Source organism: Vipera berus (genome assembly GCF_964194415.1).
Source record: "Vipera berus genome assembly, chromosome: 2".
Lineage (NCBI taxonomy): Eukaryota > Metazoa > Chordata > Lepidosauria > Squamata > Viperidae > Vipera > Vipera berus.
Window position 1 is genome coordinate 139,190,524 of NC_138203.1, and position 20,680 is coordinate 139,211,203.

Consider the following 20,680-nt stretch of genomic DNA (forward strand, 5'->3'; position numbering starts at 1 on the left):
GAAATAGAGGGAAAATAGGGGTGTTGCCTGGTTATGACAGAATATGATCAGGCAGGGTCGGCGGCGCAAATGTGGTTAATTCGGGGGCGGGGGGGGAGGAGGAGAGGGTGGCGGGCGGTGATGTCACTGCGGTCTGGTTTGCTGGAGACGGAGGGAAGCCGGCTGCAGTCGGCCTCCCTTCCGCGCTGGGTTTAGTGTTTATTTGGGGACGGTGGCGGTGTGTGTGTGTGTGTGTGTGTGTGTGTGGGAGGATGGAAGGAAGGAAGTGCGCCGAGCGGGGGCGGCTGGCTGGGCGGGAGGCGGAGGCGAGGAAGAGTCTGTGGCAGTGCTGCCCATTGGTTAAAGTCAAGGAGAAGCCCTGATAGAGCTTAAGCTCGGGACGGGCACCGAAGCCAACGAACGCTAGAAAGAGTGCTGTGTTTTTTTTCTTTTCCTTTTCCTTCCTTTTCCAAAGATGCCCGGACGGGCGCGCGCGTGCGTGCGTGTGTGTGTGTGTGTGTAGGGGGGGGGGGAGCAGGAGGCTACACAGGAGCAGCTTTCAATAAGGGCGACTGAAGGCGGTGGGTGCTTCAGGCACATGCGCAGTGCGCCTCCGCCCCCCCTCCTCCTGGCAACTGTAACCTCCCCCCCCCCTCTCCCGGCGTACAACAAGGAGGAAACAGAAATGCCATTTTTTAAATTAGCAATTACGGGTGGCTTCTATTTGTTTGGCATCCGGGAGCTTCTCCTCCGACTTGCCGTTGGTTTTCTCCTCTCCTTCCCCCCCCCCCTCTCCCCCGCTTCACCTACCGACATCTGGCTTGTCGTGGCTTTGCTCTCGAAGCGTTTTTCTTTGAAAGGAGAAGGCGAATTTATTTTTAGACGTTGGTCCTCCTCACGTTCTTAGTGTGTACCTCTCTCTTACTTGGGTCCTGCCTCACTTCACCTGCCTACCTCCGGCGCGCTCCCCGCCCCCCCCCCACCCCCGCTTTGTGTGAAAAATGCTGTTCGGCGTAACAATGCGCGTGCACTTCCAGGAGCTTTAATAATAATCGCCTGCTACGGTTTTGCTGCTGGTTCCTGTGATCGAAGCCTTGCTATGTTGTTTTCATAATTCCCAATACTGTCCACGTTGTGATGTCTGTTTCCAGTCGCTGAAAGCAGCTCACTTTAGGAATCTTGATTTGGTTTCTTGGATTGATCATTCTGATTCAGAGGTGTGGCACCTTAGCAAGAAAGTGTGAGATGTTTGATTTTTTTTACACTTTTTCAATATATTTCTCTATCGAAAACCATGCGCTGACTGAACCAAAGCTGTTAAAAATGTTATCACCCCTATTTTTCCTTTGCTTGGCTGGCTATGCTCCCCTTTAATGCTGCTACCCCTACTTTCAGATTCTTTTCACACACACACACACACACACATTTTAATACGCATATAATTTTTATATGTTATGGTTTTATATATTGGTAGGACTCCAGCGTGCTTTTTAATTGACTGTACCCCACCCTCCTTATGCTGCTCTATGAGGGTAATAAACATTTTTATATGACATGATGTGATCTGGTCCAAACGGGCCATATATAACAGAGCGATCCGTATCATACGATAAGAAAAGGGCGACGACCTAAGATAGAAAAGGGTGGGGGAGGGGAACAACGACTAAGGTCCCCTTTCTGGAGTTTGATTACCAATAGCTCCCCCTTGTCATTATGAATACAATAAGTGGAAATGCAGGCCTTGAGGAATGGCACCCTCCTGTTCGTCTGGGGGGTGGGAATCTTTAGGGCCTCCAATCTGACTCCTTAATGAAATATTTAGCGTGTTCTTTAACCCGGGTTTTAAAAGGCCTGCCCGTCCCCGGTGGAAGCGCCTCCGAGCATCCTGCACTAAAGCTTGGCGGCGGCGGCGGCGGCGGGTGGGGGGGGCAACGTCCCCAGGAGACAAGGGGCTCCGACTGGATCGCGGCGCGCCGGGCACGGAAGCCGATCAAGGTGGCAAAACGCAAGTGCCTCTTTCTCCCCACCCCACCCCCACCCCGTGGGTTGGCATTAAGAACTAATCGGATCCGAGGCATCCGGTTTTGCCAGCCATCTTATCCGTAGAGAAAACAAGCACCGAAGCCAGCGGATCGCCAACCACGGCCGTCATCACCCCTTCTAAGTCCCAAGGAGGAAAAGCCAGCAACGGTGAGTCGATGGGCCTCTCTGAGGAGGAGGGGAGGGGAGGAGGAGGAGGAGGAGGAGGAGGAGGTGGTGGTGGTGGTATGTCGGTCTGTGAAGGAGCGGTGATCTGAGTTCCCGGCTTCCCAGAGCCAGAGAGCTCTCGGGTTTTCCTGGCTGGGGCGTGGCGTGGCGTGGCGAGAGGCTGCTAGGGAATCCCCCTTGGCTCGGCAGTGCGGGCAAGCGCGTCTCCTCTAGAGTAAGGGAGCCCGGAGTGGAAGAGGCCCCAGTTCTTTCTTGCCAAAGCTTGGGCCCGGGTGTGCCTCGGTCGTTTGGTGAGCGCGCTTCGTTTGGGGGGGGGATGTTGAAAAAAACAAAGCGGGTGTGTGTGTGGGGGGCGGCTTTCCTTGCCGGGATTAGCCGCCCCTCCCTCTCCAGGCGCGTGAGAAATCCGCGGTTGGTGCTTCGGGGGAATTGTATAAAAGGGATTGGAATAAAAGCTCTTTTAAACGATCGAAACACAAGACGTAAGGACCGTTTAGTTGTCTACACCCAACACCCCCACCTTCCCTTCTCTTCCTGTTTCCCAGGAACACTATTTTCTCACGTGGAGGTCCGCTGGTTGGGATCAGTGCCCCCACCTTTCGTATTTCTTCCTTGCACCCTGTCATTTGTTGGATCTTTTTTTTCTGGGGTCAACAGACCCTTCCTCTCTGTTTCGGCTGGGCAAGTACGAAACGCACATTTTAAATGTACCAATTCGTTCTTTAAATTGACCTATTGTTCATAAACGTAGGAGGGTTTTTTTTTGTAGATATAAAAGGGCTGATTTTTTTTTAACCGATTTATCTCTCCATGATTTTTACAGAAGTTCAGGGAAGGAAATGAATGGTTTCTTTTACACATATCATGGAGGTAGACAAGCGATGGAGTGAAAGGAATCTCAACCCTTATTTGACGTGTAGGGTCAGTTGAAGAGGGTGAATAGATTTCTGGCAATCTTGTTAAGGCCAAAATCCAATAGTAGAAAAGCGTCCTTGACTCCTGAACTAATTTTCAATGGCTTTTAATCGCCACAAATAGTATCATGGATGTGAAAGTTGAAAAACCATGAATTTGTCAGGGCAATAAAGGTTAATCTTCCAATCCACACTGAATTAGAGAGGCAGATTACGATTTGAAATCCTCAGTGTGTGAAACCTCTATTCTAAGTGGATCGGTTCAGGCTGATGACAACAACAACAACTGTCATTAAAATAATGCTGCAGACTTCACAGTTAGACCACCACCCCTAAAAACCTCACATGTTTTGAAACAATTGCAAAAGCGAAGCTGGGGAAAGTATTATACCACCGCTATAGCCATAAACCTAGCAATAATTTTCAAATTATGCTGTATGGCTATTTTTCAGCTCAGAAACAGACAAAGGGAAGAAAGGGTCTGACTGGGAGCTGGAATGCTAGCTCACACACACACACACACACACACACACACAGAGGAGGATAAACTGCAAAGCTTTGTAAAATGACAATTGCAATAACGAGAGTCATAATCCACTTTGAAGTGGGTGTCATATATCGATTTACATTCCATTCCATAGACAGAGAGGGTGTGAGAGCCTGGTGCTCTGCACATGAGCAGTCAGGATTTTGGGACTTAGATAATGTCATTAAATTCAGGCCCTCTAAAATAACAACAATCAGAAGAAAGATGTCCAGGCTGAAAAGCAGTCTCGGTCATATCCAAAATAATAAGGCCTCGTTTTTTATTTTGTTTGTTTGTTTTCCTTCTAAAGAGCATCAAGGGGAGGGCCAGGAGAAAAGGCAAAAAGAAGACAGCTTTCGCTTTTCTTTGTGTGTGCCACACAACACCGGGGTGTTAGTGTTGTGTGCCTTTGGCAATGTGTACCCTTGTCTATGGCTGTGGCATCTGGGGCTTGGAATCTTTCTTCTTTTTTTATGTATGTTGGAATTGGTTCTGTGTATTTTGGGCTCTGGGTATATAAATATTTGGGACCTTTTCCTTCTGCGATACAGGATATTTATTAACCGCCATTAAATTCAGTGCAAGTTTATTTCGGAAAGGTATTTTCTCTTTCTTTAAACTCGAAGGAGGGTTGAAATGTTTGTTAAATTTCTCAAAATGAGCCCAGAGGTTTTAGAGAGGAATCAAATTAAGAAAACCAAGCAAGACGTAATCCCAAAGGCGCTTTAAGCAAAATGTAACAACAGAGCCCCCCCCCCCAAAAAAAATAAGACTGGGCAAAAGAAAAGATTAATCGGAGAAGGAAATATGGAACTCTATGTATATCTGTATGTGTGTATGTAAATGTAGAAGACATGTATGATTCTAATAATTATCCAACGTATATGCATGCATGCTCATGTGACTGTTGATATATGCTACATATTATATATAGAGGGGAGACAAATGCTCCCACATGTATATAGGAGCGACCTGAGTTTGTATATGTCTACCCGTTTTAGCAGCGCCTCCATCCTTTCAGTGTCTTATCTGGAAGAGTCTTACAGGGTTAAATTAGACTTTCAACCTGATATGGATTTTACAGTTCTTTCTCCTTCGTTATTTGGCTGACTGGGAGTGGAGGGCTGTCCTTCTGAGCACTATTCCTTACTGCTGCTGGAAAACATAAAAATCTTCTCGGTGTGAAAGTTCAGGGCCTCAGATGGGATTACTCCTTCTCCTTCCCTGATGTTGTAGTTCTGGTTCTGTCCCAAAGAGGGAAAATCTGGCGGTTCACTGGACAGAAAGAGATTAAGATATACCAAAGAGAGAAGTCATGGGGATAGGTTGCTTACTTCCCTGCTAGTTTGGCTGTAATTTTTCTTTTTCTTTCTTTCTTTCTTTCTTTCTTTCTTTCTTTCTTTCTTTCTTTCTTTCTTTCTTTCTTTCTTTCTTTCTTTCTTTCTTTCTTTCTTTCTTTCTTTCTTCTTTTTCTTTCTTCTTTCTTTTCCTTCCTTCCTTCCTTCCTTCCTTCCTTCCTTCCTTCCTTCCTTCTTTTCTTTTTGCAAATTCACCATCTTTTAAGAAATAAAGTACCAGCTATAGGGATTATGATTACATTACCTAAACATGTAAGGGAGGAACCCACTACTCAACAACAATAGGGTGCAATTTACTTCAAAGTAGATCTACCAGATTCCTTCTGTTGATCTCCATGAGATTTCGGCCCTCCTCCCTGTCCCTTGGCTCCATTGCTCAGCTTTCCAGAGGCATAATTTTCTGGGTAGGCTATATGGTAGTCCATTCCCTGGGTCAATGTTTCTGCTTTTAATGTATATAAATCTAATTAATATGAGAGACCTGAGGTTTCTCCTGTTGCCTTCCTCAACATAGGGAAGCAGCTTTCCCTGGTTTTCACTGTATGAGTTCAGCTTCTTCACTTTTCATTTAAGAATAATTCCATTTTGGCTACAGGATCGCCTATTGGTCTAGAGAGTGTACCAGGGTTGTTTGGGCATTATTTAGATATTGTCCTTGATTTAAATAATCATGGAGGGTTGTGCGCAAGAGAGAGACAATGCGAGTGTGCAAACCTGCACTCCGACACATGGATACTTTTTTTTTAATGCTGAGTGTTAATTAATCCTGGTGGTAACTCTTGCTTTCTCTCTCTGTCTCTCTCTCTTGATCCTTTTATTTAACCGCTATTTTTGTTTACTTGTTTTGTATACTGCCACCAAGTGACTGAAAGCTGACAAGCCAACATTTTCCGATCCAGACGCTCTTCTCTCTCTTTTGATCCCCCCCCCACTCGCTCCCCAATTCCCCTCCATCCCGAAAATAAGCTGAGAGGGGGGGGGAAGGGAGGGAGGCGAAACCCCAAATAATCCTATTGCATAAATGAAGAATTGAACTGCTGGGGGGGGGGGGGGAAGGAAAGATCGGTCGGCCTTAAAGGCCGATTTCGTGAAAGCTTTTCGAGCCAGGACAGACTCTCTTGCTGAATTGTCAGCAGCCTCCTAGTATAAGGCCTTGGATGAATAGTTGCAATTATGGAAAAGTTTGAACTCCCAAAGCTATTGGGAAGTTGGCTGTTTGAGATGGTGTGTGTCTTTTCACTGCAAGTTCCTCGGGCGGCTTCTGTTGAAATTTTCGAGGGACGGACGCGCACACGCTCTCCTCTCGTTCTAGGACGCGGCGTTTTAAATCACTGGCCCGATCAGGGCATTCATAAAAACAGATAAGGCGAGTGAGCTTGGAGACACTTTTTTGTTTAGTTCCACCCCCTATCACTTTCCTGGCAAAAAGAAAGAAAGGAAGAAAAAAATGTATGCATATAAGCAGTCCTAAAATAGTAGACTGCTTTCCATTGAAAGGCAATGCAAACCGACCACTCTAGTTTCTTAATGTGCAGAAGAAGAGTTTTCTGAATAAAGAAATTCTATTTAAGTGACTACCTTTTTAAAAACCACACATTGCAGTAACTAATACTGTGCTTTGGATCCTGCTGCCCTTCCTTCCTTCTTCCCTCCCTCCCTCCCTCCCTTCTTTCTCTTTCTCTTCCTTCCTTCCTTCCTTCCTTCCTTCCTTTCTTTCTTTTTCTTTCCTTCCTTCCTTCCTTCCTTCCTTCCTCTTTCTTTCTTTCTTTCTTTCTTTCTTTCTTTCTTTCTTTCTTTCTTTCTTTCTTTCTTTCTTTCTTTCTTTCTTTCTTTCTTTCTTTCTTTCTTTCTTTCTTTCTTTCTTTCTTTCTTTCTTTCTTTCTTTCTTTCTTTCTTTCTTTCTTTCTTTCTTTCCTTCCTTTCTTCCTTCCCTTCCCTTCCTTTTTTTCTTCCTTCCCTTTCCCCCCCTCTCCTTTTCTTTTTTTTGTGGCGTCTGAAGATTAATTTTCCCTCATCCCTTCCACCATGTGCAAACAATAAAATAAGAGCTCATAGATAACGGCAACCATTTCTCATTGCTGAATTATTATTATTCCTGAACATATTAAAATCATATTCTTCTTTGTTTAATTTGTTCACAGGCACAAGTAGTTGCTTACAACCATATTTTATGTGACTTTACAATATCATGCTTTATAATTTTAAGACAGTAACTATGGTCCGTGACAGCACAGTGTGACGTCATGGCCTCAGCTCCTTTAAATGTCAAAATGAAGGAGGGGAAGCATTGGATGGAACATTTCCATGCAATAAAATGTAATCAAAGTCAGCCATAAAGTTTTCTAACCTGAACATCCCTTGGTGAAATGTGCAACATTATTGGACCGCAGTGGATGTTATTTGGAAGGAACAAGTAAAAATTCATCTTTTTTTAAAAAAAAATCATTTCTCTTTTCTCCCCACTATCAGCACACATATTTCCTATTATTTCAAAATGACATTAAATTATTATAACAAACATATTGACAGTAACATGCATCAAGTAAATGGAGAAAAATCTCTACTTTGAGTTGCTTATAGAAGACATGCCTTTAATTAAGATTTAACTCAAGAAAGTTAATGGTGGTGGGATAGGGAAGGTAAATGTGGGAGATGGTGGGTTCTTATGTTGTTACTTGATATGGGTTCCAGGTGAACTTCCTTGGTGAACTGGAGAGGTTTTAAGTCTTGGAAAGCCAGAAGATCTGGGGGGAAAAAAGAAAAACAGTGAATAAAACCGTAATGCCATTAATGGGCTTAAACATTGGTCGAGGTGTAGGAAATCTGCAGAAATACTTTTAAAAAATCAGAAAAGAACTTGAAATCTGCTAAAGAAAGGATAAATAGATTTATTTCCAACCTGCATTCTGTCTCTCTCGCTTTCTTCGTCTCCAGTTAGTGTTGTTTTGATCATGGCAGAATTTTGCTAATCCCCAGATCTCCCATCCTCCATAGTGCAAGCAATATTTAGATGTTCCCTCTCCCACAGATTACCTTGCTTCCACACTCTCCCCCTCCCCAACCTCTGGGAATAGCTTCCATTTTAAACTGCCTGGTTGTCTTCCCGAAGACTGTATAACAGTATTCAATTATTACTGGGTAATTGTGCATGTGTGAACATGTCCCGTACCATAGTGGGGAGAGCTGCAGATCCGCTTGTCTAAGAACAGAAGTTAGAGCACGTCTTTTCATTAGTTTTGTAGTACCACAAAATCATAAACAGAGCAGGGCTTGGTTTAAATAGAAGGTATCTATATTCCGGTTTTTTTTTAAGCTACACGTTTTACTTTTTCCTCACATGAAAACAATTGAATTGTGAAATAGAACAATGGGATTTCTGTAATAAATGGAGTGAAAAGATGGTGGTCTGGAGAGAATGAGCAACAAAAAACAAAAAACAAAGTAAGGCCGAAAGAGAAAAGCAAGCCCTGATTTGCAATACTTGCGGATCTAAATAGATTTATCAACAAGAATAATTTTGATGGCATTCAGCTTCAATGCTCCAGATTGGTTTTTCAGTGACATTGGAATAACCATTTCAGCCTTGTAATGGCAGACACAGGAAGTGGGATCGAGCTAAATGAAGGTAATAAGTCTATGTATATTAACTAATCAAGATGTAATTACTGCGACACGGTGGACACTCTGAAACAAAGCATATGTCTTTCTCAGGCATAACTGGTTTGTGGTATTTATGTGCCCATGTATTTTGGGTTAGCTTTTAAAAATTATTATGGTTTGTTACCCAGTCAGCCAGACGTTTAGACTGGATTTGGCATTTTCATCCACCTAACCCTAGTCCTTCCCAAGAACCTGGGATAGGAAGATGTTCTTGTCTGCTGGTTTATTATTTGTATTCTTATTATGGTTGGTTACCCAGTCAGCCGTTTTAGCCTGAATCTGGCATTTTTATCCACCTCTCCAGTCATTATTATTATTGTTTGTTGTTATTATGCTATTTATGGGAAGAGTCAAGATTTGATGAAGCAGCTTATTTTGTGGGAGCAGTGAAACTTCAGTGCAAGCTCTCTGAATAAATAATTACAAGGCAAGAAGCCCTGCCTGTAATAAATGTCAAGTCCAAAATGGCCGAGATAACATATATAAGGTGAGATCAGCTCAAATGAAAAATGCAGCTTACGCTGCCATGAGCATTTCACACAGAACACCTTAAAATCCATGTTTCTTGCATATAAACAATGACCTCATGCTACATGCTTATATGGTATTCTGATTATCTATTGATTTCCTGTTTGAAAGAGATGCATACATAATGTCTTCCTTTAGAGTTTTTTTTTTGGGGGGGTGTTCTGGTTTTTTTTTTCCTACAAGGCTACATGTGACCGCCTGACTTATGAAACAACGTGTAAAACATGCGTGGATGTGGACAGAGTGAAATCACATGGATATATAGTCCTGGATCTGGTTACCACACTAATTTGTCTCATCAGCCTATAAAAGGAACACAACACAGTGGCTACATAGCTATACAAACTGATCTCTATAAATAGACAAGAGCGAAGTCTCATTCACTGTGTGTATCTGTGCCTCATCAGTGTGCGCATGGTGTGTGTCTAAGGGTGGAGTGAAGGATTCTGATCCATCTATTAAGGGATAACAACATGCGTTTTCTACACAAGAGTGCAACCTAATCCTGTATATGAACGGTGAACCAAGGCATTTGACCTAAGGCAATTATTAAAATATATTTAAATCCAACCAGGCAAAAAACCCCATTTAGGAATAATCCATTTTCTACATCCAGATCACAGCCTAGGTGACAATTTGTGGATCTTCCCCCCCTCCCGGCTGCCCTTGTGGGAGCAATCTCAGCTGATCCTCCAATCATTAGCGTCCCACAAAAATCATCCTTCCCTCTCCCCTCCGTGCTCCACAAACAGACAAGTAAAGACACGTGTCTAGATTTCCATTCAAAATCAGAGAGAGAGAGAGAGAGAACAAAAAGCTCAAAGGTAGCTCTTGTTTCCTGTCAGATGTTATTTCGGCTAGACAACATGCGTGGAGTGTGCATTTTTGAAGCTTTCCTCCAAATCAGTTCATCAATTCCTTAGTGATTGCTGAGAGAGAATCACAATGAAGCATATTTTTCTCCTTTAGCATCAAAGATAGAAGAGGGAAAATCTGGGGGGGAGGGGTGAAGGGCGAAAAGGGAAAAATAGCTTATGAGTCAGATATGTTATTACAGCTTTCTTTGGGCACTTTAGCTCCAGGGGGTGGGGAGGGGAGAGACCCAACAGCTCTTCAAGAACTATTCCAGGACTTGTGCATATTTTTCACTGCTGCGTAGCAGTTTTAATAAAACATCTGTTCTTGCTTCTTCTGATGAGATTATACAATTGTTTGCAGACTAATTTGTGCAGAAAGAGGCCTATACATTATGCTACATAGGTTTGCTGGGAAAGGTGGGAAGGAAGAGGCTGCCAGCTTTGATTAAAGGCATTCTAGATGCCTACACACAGAGAGACGAGACACCCATGTAAAATTTCAGGCCAGTAAGTAAGTTATAACTTGCACTAAAAATACTTGGCTGACAAAATGTGAGTTTTTGGAATCTTGAACTTTGCCTGCGCGCACGCGTGCTGTATACTGCATACTGTGTACATGTGTATATTTTAGCATTTTCCAAACCATCCAGCCAAATGTTAAGGCAGGGTTTTGTGACAAATTTCTTTTGTGCCAGCTGTTTTCTCATCCTCATAACACAACCGAACTTGGAGGTTTTTCTCTTCTGTTTAGAAAAGTAATAAAAACCCTTTATCCTTTCCTAGGTCTTTCTAAAAACAGCTCTTTAGGACCTATATAGCCCAGTATACACTCCCTCCTTTCCTCCAGCCATAAACCTTTTTACATCACATAATCTCAGCTCTTTCAGCCAAGATTAGGAGTATTAAAACACTTTTAAAAAGAAGCCTTCTTTTTTTTTTAGTAGCTCCTGCTTACCAGGGAAAAAAGTAAGGGAGGACGGAGAGTTATGGAGGCTTTTGTGACTTTTAATGGATTCCTGATTTATACTAGAGCATTTTCTTTTAAAGGACCACCATTCTAAATATAAATATAAATTCACTCGCTGAAGAGTCTTCACAGGAGAACTCTTAAAAGAGGAAGTGGGAAGGGAGTTGCTTCTGTCAATTCAGGGGGTTGTGTGCCTAGAACACTGATTTAGTAGTTTGCAGGCAATCTTTGGAGGTTTCAAATAATCCGAATTGAAATTAATCTCACCAGATTCCTTCAGATTATTGGTTTACCCATCCTCATCCAAGCGTGCCCACGTATAAAATGCTTTGCAATGCATTCCTCCTAGTCGGTGGGTGGATGGACCTGGGAAGAGAGTCAACTTGGATCTTCTTGCCCTCTTCCCCAGTTGTTTTTTTTTTTAAAAATAATACATCCTAGTCTATAATGTAAAGCTTTGGTGGCCACTACTATTGCAAGATGGGAAAAGTGAAAAAAATGTATGGGGCATCTGTCATTCTCCTGCCCATTAAACCATTCTCTTCCCTTTTTTTTTTAAGCCCTCCATGGCTTTATACAAGGTGTACTATTTTAAAAAAAAATGCCGGCCCTCCAGAAACACCTAATGCTGGACAAGAATGAATACTTCTTCTTCTTCTTCTTCTTCTTCTTCTTCTTCTTCTTCTTCTTCTTCTTCTTCTTCTTCTTCTTCTTCTTCTTCTTCTTCTTCTCCTCCTCTTCTCCTCCTTCTCCTTCTCCTTCTCCTTCTCCTCCTTCTTCTCCTCCTTCTTTCTGTTGTGGTCCGGTTTATGGCTTTACTACTGCCTCTGATTACTTTGCTTTGTTGAACAGAGGAAAAAGATCATAAACGCTTTTGGCATCCGGGTTCCTGTTGGAGCCCAGAGGTGATCGCAGGAGGAGGGGATTTGCCTGTTCTTTTCTCAGCCCACCAAGGAGAGAGTTACTCCATCCCAAAAAGGGATGTTCAAAGTACTGACTTGCAGGGCGGGGGCAGGGGGGGGGAGAAAGCAAACGTAAAGATATCCATTCAGAGGTGGGTCTGGTTTCCTTTTATAGACCCTTCCACGTAGTATTATTATTCTTCCCTTTAATGCAGCCAAACAAAAGCCGCGGGGAAAATCAGGCCCAGGTTTCCTAGCCCTAACTGAATTTTTTAAAGAGCAAACCAATAGCAGGATGAAGGAACCTTGCTTCCGCTGACACATCAGCAGGTATATTTTTTGCATTTAAGGGGCAATTTATGGCCCCCGGATTGAAATTAAAATGAGATTAGCTGTCTTCATTTCAATTAGTATGTCGGGGTAAATCCACCAGCAGAGGACTAGAATACATACATCCCGCTCTCTAATCTAACTAAATATTTCAAGGGGGAAGTTTTCTAATCAGCTATGGATATCTGAAGCCATAAATTCTGCCCCCTCCCCCCCTCTTTATTTTTGCAAATGTAAACACGAGGTGCTCCTTCTAACCCACAGCGATCCCTAGAGAAAGGGAAGGTAATGAAAGACTGGGGGGTGCTCCAAAACATAAACGGGGACCCTAACAATGACAAATTCTTCCTCTTCCGTTTTTTTTTCTTTTAAAGCAAAGCAAATACTGGGCTGAATCACATTAAGTGAAAAGATTCATAAAGCCGGCTCTGAATTTTGGAGCCAGAAGGAATCAAAGAAAGCGCTTGCAAAGTTCTTCACATTCCAAAGTCCAGGAATATTCTCCGGGAAGATACGGTGTCTCTCCAACTGTCACTTCCTGCCCTGCCTGTCTTTTCAAGATTGGTTTTTTTGTGTGTGTGTGGAAAACACTAGTGTTTAATTCCACGTTTATTGACTGAGAGAAAATTAGTGGAGGGAAAGAGAATTTATGGTTTCATATTTTATGCACACTTCAGATTAATGGCTATAATTTCTGTGCTGTTTGGTTGCTAGAGGTATTAAGCAAGGTATTCATTCAAAAGAATAAATATCCTGATTTCTGTTCTCTGTGGTTCCTTTCCTTTCCTTAATATTTTTAAGTGCTTTTTCTGCACTATGATTTTCTTTTCTTTTTGTCCCCCTTCCTTTTTTGTGCTCCTCCTTCTTCAGTCCTCTCCCACTTCCCCCCCCCCATCATTCTTACTCTTCCCCCCCTTTCTTCTAAACCATCTTTAAATTTAGAATTTCGAGACTTACTTTCAATGCATACTTAGTTTCAACTGGGGAATCAACACAAGCAAAAGCCATTTTTCCGTGTCTTGACATCCAGTTTCCTATTGGCTGACTGCGGGTCAGCTGACTTTGTCATTTTGTCTGTCCTGGAGTGGAGCCGTCCCTATAACAATCTAGTTCAGACTACAAACTGGAGACAGAAATAAATATTAAAGAAATCATACAGGCCAGGTAACAGGGGGGAAGATATGAATTCCTATTTCACAAACCCGTCGCTCTCTTGTCACCTCACCAGTGGTCAAGAAGTCCTGCCCAGCGTGCCGCTCAATTCCACTGCTTATGACCCTGTAAGGCATTTTTCTACTTATGGAGCAGCGGTTGCTCAAAACAGGATCTATTCATCTCCTTTTTATTCACCGCAAGATAATGTTGTGTTTAGCTCCAGTCGGGGACCATATGATTACGGATCGAATGCCTTTTATCAAGAAAAAGACATGCTCTCTAGCTGCAGGCAAAATTCTATGGGACACAATACACAAACTTCTATTGCACAGGATTTTGCAAGTGACCAAAACAGGAGCACGTCCCAGGAACAGAAAGCTAGCATTCAAATATACCCGTGGATGCAGCGCATGAACTCCCACAGTGGTAAGTTTTACAGCTCGCAGAGATAAATTAAATAAACTGAACCATCTTTATGGCCGTCTCCCCAGCAGAACAGGCTCAGCTACTTTTTATAGCCCCATAAAAACAATCATATAGCTTCCTCACAGTTGCCGCTACAGGCCTTTTATTTGTTAAGTTGTTGCAAGCAAATATGGCTTGTTATGCTCCTTCTAATTAAAAGACTTCGGGAGTGTAAAATATCCATAATAAAGTGCAATCAGCTCTGATTCTATCCACCCCCACCCCCCACCCCCCCACCCATCCAATAGTGTAGATTTGGGGGAATTAGGTGTAGAAAATTAGAGCTGGGGCATTTTTTAAAAAGTCGAAGTTTCCCAGATAGGTGAGAAAGGGCTTTAATTTTTTTTTTGGGGGGGGGGAGGACGGGGGCTGCGCGGGGGGGGGGTAAAGATGTAAAATGTCTTGTCCAATAATAGGTTGAGAGATGATGGGGTTTTATGAAGTAGCTTGACTTCAGAAAGGAGTGTCTATTCCTAGTAATTAAAGCAGCATTGGAGTAGGATCTAATTAGATTCTTTTTTTTTAAAAGACTGCAGAAATAATTAAAACGACACGTTCTGAATCTTTGCAAGGAAGAAAAAGGGAGCAGGCTTTTCTCTTAGGCGCTCCCCTCTTCTCACTTATTCTGCCTCCCTCCATGTGTGCTGCAAGATTTTAATGGAAGAGCCAGCCAGCCTAAGGAGCAGAATTAAAGCGGAATGGCCTTTGACGGCTTCCTTTCAAGGGGTTTCGTTTTTCGTTTTGTTTTTTTTAAATATATATATATATATATATATATACATTACTCGCGCTTTTACTTATTTTCTGTGGACTGATAGACCGACCTGTTGGCCGAAGCCGTGGCTAATGGTTTTTAGCTTGTTTGGTTTCCGAATCCCTAGGAGTCGGCTACGGAGCAGATCGGAGGCGGGGGCGTCAGATCTACTCGCGCTACCAGACGCTGGAGCTGGAGAAGGAGTTCCATTTTAACCGCTACTTGACGCGGCGGCGGCGGATTGAGATCGCCAACGCGCTGTGCCTCACGGAGCGCCAGATCAAGATCTGGTTCCAAAACCGGAGGATGAAGTGGAAAAAAGAGAGCAATCTGACTTCCACGCTACCAGGGGGAGGCGGCGGCGCTGGGGTTGCTGCAGCCGCCGCCGCCGCCGCCGCCGAGAGCTTGGGCGCGAAGGAAGAGAAAAGAGAAGAAGAAGATACGCAGGAGGAAAAACCGAAGGAATGAAGCGTGGGGGGGGGGGGGACGGCTCCGCCGGCCATTCCCTTCCCCTCCCCTCCAGTCTCATCCACGGGCATAGCGCGGAGAGAAGGTCCTCGTCCTTTCCACCCACCACCCGGCTCTCTCCTGCCTTCCTTTCCCTTCTCATTAACTGCAGGCACAAATGCTACATTGGGTTAAATTAAACGGGGGGGGAGGGGGGAGAGATAGAAAGCCCCTTCCTCCACCTTCAGTGTCCAGAGCTCAGGTCCCAGAGACCCCTGACTCCCAAATCTCCTTTTTCCCCTTGAGGGGCTCCTATCCCCCCCTTGTTCCTGGCCTCCTTGCCCAGTGACCTGGCTACACACAATCACGAACACGCATACACACCCAATACACACGGACACAGGGACACGAGGGAGATAAACTCCCCCTGACATTCCTCCTTCGCCCTCCCTAGTCAGAATCCCGCCTGCCAAAAGAGAAGGGTTCTCTTGGGGGGGGGTTCGAATAGTTCGACCAGGCAGGTCCAAAAAAAAAAAACTCTGGGCAGTTTCACTTTCCTAATAAAAAAGAAAGAAAGAGAAAAAGAAAGAAAGAGAAAGAGAAAAAAGGAAGGAACGGCTGCTGGTGGCGAGGTGGATCGTGGAAAAGAAGCTGGGTTCAAAAGCAAGAAAACACAACACAGCTCACCGACTCAGCTAGCCCAATGAGAATGACTTCCGTCCATATATCCATCTCGAAGCTACATCCGCCTAAATATAAGCGCTTTCTTTCCAGAAGTAAACTCATTGTATTGAAAACACTACCTGAAGTCATGATGCATACGACAAACTGTGACGGTTCCTGTGTGAATATTTTTAGCTGTATTTGTGGTCTCTGTATTTATATTTATGTTTAGCACTGTAATGGTCGAACGGTAAAGTGAATGGCATTCTATAGCAAGTAGGAGAAAAGCAAGCTTCCTAGCATCATGTATAAAAAAACCGTCATGTCCAAAGGACTATGGTTGAGTATTTAATAAAAACTGGATATTATTTTTAAAAATGACTGGAATATATATTTTTTTCGTCCTTCCATGGGGGACAATTTCGAGCCGAAATGTTCTGCAAACGGACTCACGGACTCACCGCGTTCTTTCTTTTCCATAAGCGCGATCGAAAATCCCGTTTAATTCCCGCAGCAAGGAAACTGATAGGCGGAAATAATTTATTTCCTATTAACTAGGCTAAGGATGACTTTAACGCCTCTCTCTCTCTCTCTCTCTCTCTCCCCCCTTCTTGCATAACCATAGAGGTATTCCGGCAGAGACATAGGTAGGCATAAGAAACTTGATTCCAGATCGCCAAATTCCTAGGCCCACAATTTCAACTTATTTTAAAATAGTGTGTTTTTTCCAAGGCTGGTATAAGCACAAAAGCACCGATTTCCTTATCACAGGGAAGGAAGGGGCAATGAACAAAGGAATCTCACCACATCCTTTTCTAACTTTATGTCGAAGTTAAGAACAGGTGGACAGGAATTATGGGCTGGGGGGGGGGAGTGGGAGCGGAAGAAAAGTTCAGAAAGTGGAATGGACAAGTCTCTGATACAGCCAGCCATACAGCCAAGCCATACGGTCTTACTTTGTGGCGAAGGGCTCCAGAGTGGCTTGGGTTTAGGTCAGAGGCATCCTGGTCCCAGATACAAATGTCTGGATGTAAAGTTCTGGCCTCTGGATATCTGGATAGCCTTAGCTACACTTTCACTTGTTCTATTCAACCACCCGGTCCCAGTTAAAAGAAAGGGGGGAAAAAACCACCAGAACTACTCCTGACACCCCGCCATTAGTTGATTTCTCTCCCCCCCCCACACACACACACCCGTTGTCTGAACCCAAGGGAGACTGGAGCCATCCCTTTCTCAAAATCATAACAAGGAGCCTCAAAAAGTCCCCCAGCTGAGTTTTGCTCAGCTTTTAAAAGCCAGTCTTTTAAAAGTACCTGGGGAGGCCAGGTACAGACTCAACAACATATCAAACCTGAGCCAAAACTTTCCTGAGATTCTTTACCGATTGCTCCTTAATGCGAACAACAGACAAACAATTAAATAAGCTAACTTACTTAAAAGAGTGAAAGATGACCCCCCATAAGGACGATAAAAGTTTTTTTTAAAAAAAGATAAAATTGGTGCTTCCCCTCCCCCCCCCTCCAAATGAAGAATGGTAGGAAGAACACAGGAACCACTTCAGGAGGAGGGCAAAGGTGTTCTTTGTCACTCCACCCCAAACAAACCAAATAAATTTAAGGCGAGGTCTAGTAAAGGAGAAAGGGCACCCCCAACATCTTTCCTGAATACCCAGGAAAAGTGGGCTTTATTTTTCCAAGAGAACTCCTCAGAGCCAACCGGCGAATTAGTGAGGAGGGAAAGGATCACACACACACACACACAATTCTCACACACCGGTTTCCCTGCAAACATAGGAAGAACGGAAAAACAAAAGGAACCATCCATTCGTTCACCACCACCACCACCCCCAAGCCGGAGGATTTATGGCGAGGCCACGTTTCTTGCCCCCTCAAAGGAAGCTTTTCGCAGACTCGCACAAAGTCCTCTCCACTCGGAAAGATATTCTGACTGAAATCATCAGAGGCAGATTCAAAAAAGAAAAAGAAAAAAGAAAAAGGGGAGACGAATTTAGCTCAATAGGTTTGCAGTTCCAAGGGCTGTTGTTTGATGCCTGGGCAGAAGAGCAGATTCGCTGGACTTTGAAGAGGCAGTCCGTGTCCATGAGGCGGTAGCTGGATGCCCGGACCTATACATGTAGGATGTTTGGAAAAATGCATCTAGAAGATGCTGAGGGTTTTGGTTTGTTTGTTTTTTTTTTTGCCTGCCACATGTGTAGGGATTCTTGGATACGCCAAGAATCCTGGAGAACGCGAACCCCTTGCCCAGTGCGCTCAAGTGCCAAGCCCAGAGGCAAAGAGTCTGGCAGGCAAGCAACCCCAGGCTTCACACCGGAATATTCTGTTCACGGGTGCACACCCGGGCAACTTAGCCAGACACCCATCAGAGAGAGCCTGGTGGCACACCCAAGGAAACAGGCTTGCGAATATGGCAAGGTCGTATTTTATGTCAACCCACTCGTCAGTCTTGAATCAAAGGTAAACTTTCCCCAGGCCTTGCCGGGGTGGAAAACTTGGGCTTGCCTTCGATCCACCTCCACTTGCCTTCGATCCACCTCGGAGACTTCAGAGGATTTTGTGCGTGTGGTTTCACACTCCAAAGCCTCGAACGTTCGTTCGGACAGGGGTAGAATTCGAATCAGACGTCATACCCCGAACTTAGCACCAGGTGACGCTCTAGACTCGTCGTCTCGGTGTTTTTGAGTGTGGGGCCTTTTTTTTTTTTTTTCTTCCCAGGGCTTCGTTATGCCAACATATCACATACGTTGCACGGGCTTCCATCAATAACCTCCTGGGGTCATCAAGCCAAATTTATGACTGGCCAACACTGTCACGTGATTCTCTTTAAACATCCCATATTTGGGCAGCGCACATAGAATAAAGAAAAGAAGAATCCCCACCTATAAATTCTGCACTTTGGAGAACAAAAAACCCTGAACTTCAAAAGGGCCACAAATCAAGTCTAATCAAAGGGGTGTAAGAGAGACCGCGCGAGAGAGAGCGAGGGAGAGAGAGAGAGAGAGAGAGAAGCTGGGTGGGTGGGTGGGGGGGAAATATAATTCCTGACATGAGTTCCTACGTAGCCAATTCCTTCTATAAGCAAAATCAAAATGTTCCTGCGTATTCCATGCAAAGTTATGGGAATTATGGATCATTGCCTGAGGTTCAGCCCTCCAGGTGCTGCTACACTGGGCTGGATCTGAGCATTACATTCCCTTCATCTGGGACTTCCAACTCTTTGAACGGTGTGGACGTGTCTTCAACCCCCAGATCTAACCCCGACCGGCCTTCCTGTACTGTCATGGGATCTTCAGGGCACACTTTAGGCAGAGACGAGCAGGCTTCTCTAAACCCAGGAATTTACAGTCAGAAGGCTGGTGGCACCAACAACCCCACGCCGTTGGAAGATAGATCTAAAACCAGTGGGGAAATCAAGAGTGAACCGGTGCAAGCAGCCCAGCCCAGCGGCCAGCCTGTTCAGCAGTCGCCGCAGCAGCCACCACAAATCTATCCGTGGATGACCAAACTGCACATGAGCCACGGTAAACTTTCGCTTCTCGATTTTGTTTCACAGGGTTTGCCTTGGTTTTATAGGCCATACGGGGCAAATAACAAGGGGGGGAAAAAACCGGGGTCGTAAATTTTACGACTAAGGCATCAATTGCTCGTAAAACTGTCCACTAAAAGGCTTAGAGGCTATATACGCCCAAATTTATGACGGCATAATTGGATCATAAGAAACAAAACGGGTATAAAGGCAATATTCCAGGGGTGGGGGTGGGCCCCCCGAAAAGGAAGTAGGAAGGAAGAAAGATTTTAAGGGGAAGAAATAACTTGGAAGTCCAGCGCACTTTTTCTGGGGAAGAAAATGAGCTTAAGGGTTATTTAGAGTGTTTTCCCTTCCCCCCCCCCATCCCACAGCCCCAAGAACCTTTTGCACACCCCATAAGCCACGACTTTCTCTTCTTCCGAAGGAAAGACATCGCTGAATTTAATTCCCACACTTTTCTCGGGTTTTAAATGGTGAGCCCCCTGCCTGGCTCGCTTCAGATGGAATCCAGAGCTTTGATAAAATATGAACCATCGGCACCCTCATTTACCAGTAAATATAAGAAATGTTCCGGGTAGAGCCAACCAAGCCTCCTCCTTTCTCGCCCCCCCCCCTTTTCCTCTTGCTTTCTTTAGCACATTTGGTTTCTCCCTTCCTTGGCATTGCTGCCCCGCTTAACGTGACTCTTTTCCCCCCTCGTCCTTATGCGGTGTCTGTTCTTTTCCAGAAGCAGATGGCAAACGTTCTAGGACCAGCTACACACGCTATCAAACTCTGGAGCTAGAAAAAGAATTCCACTTTAACCGCTATCTCACCCGTCGGAGGCGCATAGAGATCGCCAACAACTTGTGTTTGAATGAGAGGCAGATCAAAATCTGGTTTCAAAATCGGAGGATGAAATGGAAGAAAGATTCCAAACTGAAAAGCAAGGAGTCTGTCTAGGTAGAAGAAGGTCGGGGCGGGGCCGGGCGGGGAAGTCAGCTCGTCTGGATGAGGAGACCCGTGGTGGTTGTTGTACCTTGAGCAAACTTTTCTTTGGGAGGTGGGAAGAAAGGAAGGGGTGGGGGAGGGAGGGTGGCAGCCTGGGACAGACTACATACCCTTGCAAATCTGGCAGACAAAGGCGCCCTCTGATTAGTATGCAAACAGGCCGAGTCTTTAGCTTCCAACAGAATTCAGGGTTTAAGCCTTTTGGGAGTTGCCACCGGGGCCCCTCTTGCTCTCTAAACCTGGGTCCCGCCGATCCGGGAAGGAAATGGCTTGCTCCCTCTCGAGGTTCGCCCTCGTCTCTAGGGACGACTTTCCCCTAAGTGCTAACATAGCAAGGACAGCCCTTTAGGAAAATAAAAGGGAAGCTCAAGTTATGCATAAGAGGGGTGAGTGCGACCGTCGCTACTTTTCCTTTCCCTTTTTCTTTTCCA

The 20,680-nt window shown here is 44.6% G+C and overlaps 2 protein-coding genes across 2 annotated transcripts; both read left to right on the top strand.

The window, feature by feature from the left end:
- Nucleotides 1–13,410: 13,410 nt before the first annotated feature.
- On the top strand, nt 13,411–15,132 carry HOXC6 (homeobox C6; the record flags this gene model as incomplete). Its single annotated transcript, XM_081315625.1, has 2 exons — nt 13,411–13,810; nt 14,731–15,132. 2 exons carry the CDS (start codon nt 13,411–13,413, stop codon nt 15,069–15,071), a joined length of 741 nt encoding a protein of 246 aa, XP_081171751.1. The 3' UTR covers nt 15,072–15,132.
- A 3,644-nt stretch (nt 15,133–18,776) lies between these two features.
- On the top strand, nt 18,777–20,201 carry HOXC5 (homeobox C5; the record flags this gene model as incomplete). Its single annotated transcript, XM_081321239.1, has 2 exons — nt 18,777–19,251; nt 19,987–20,201. The coding sequence occupies 2 exons, from the start codon at nt 18,777–18,779 to the stop codon at nt 20,199–20,201; spliced, it is 690 nt and encodes a 229-aa protein (XP_081177365.1).
- Between the last annotated feature and the right edge of the window lie 479 nt (nt 20,202–20,680).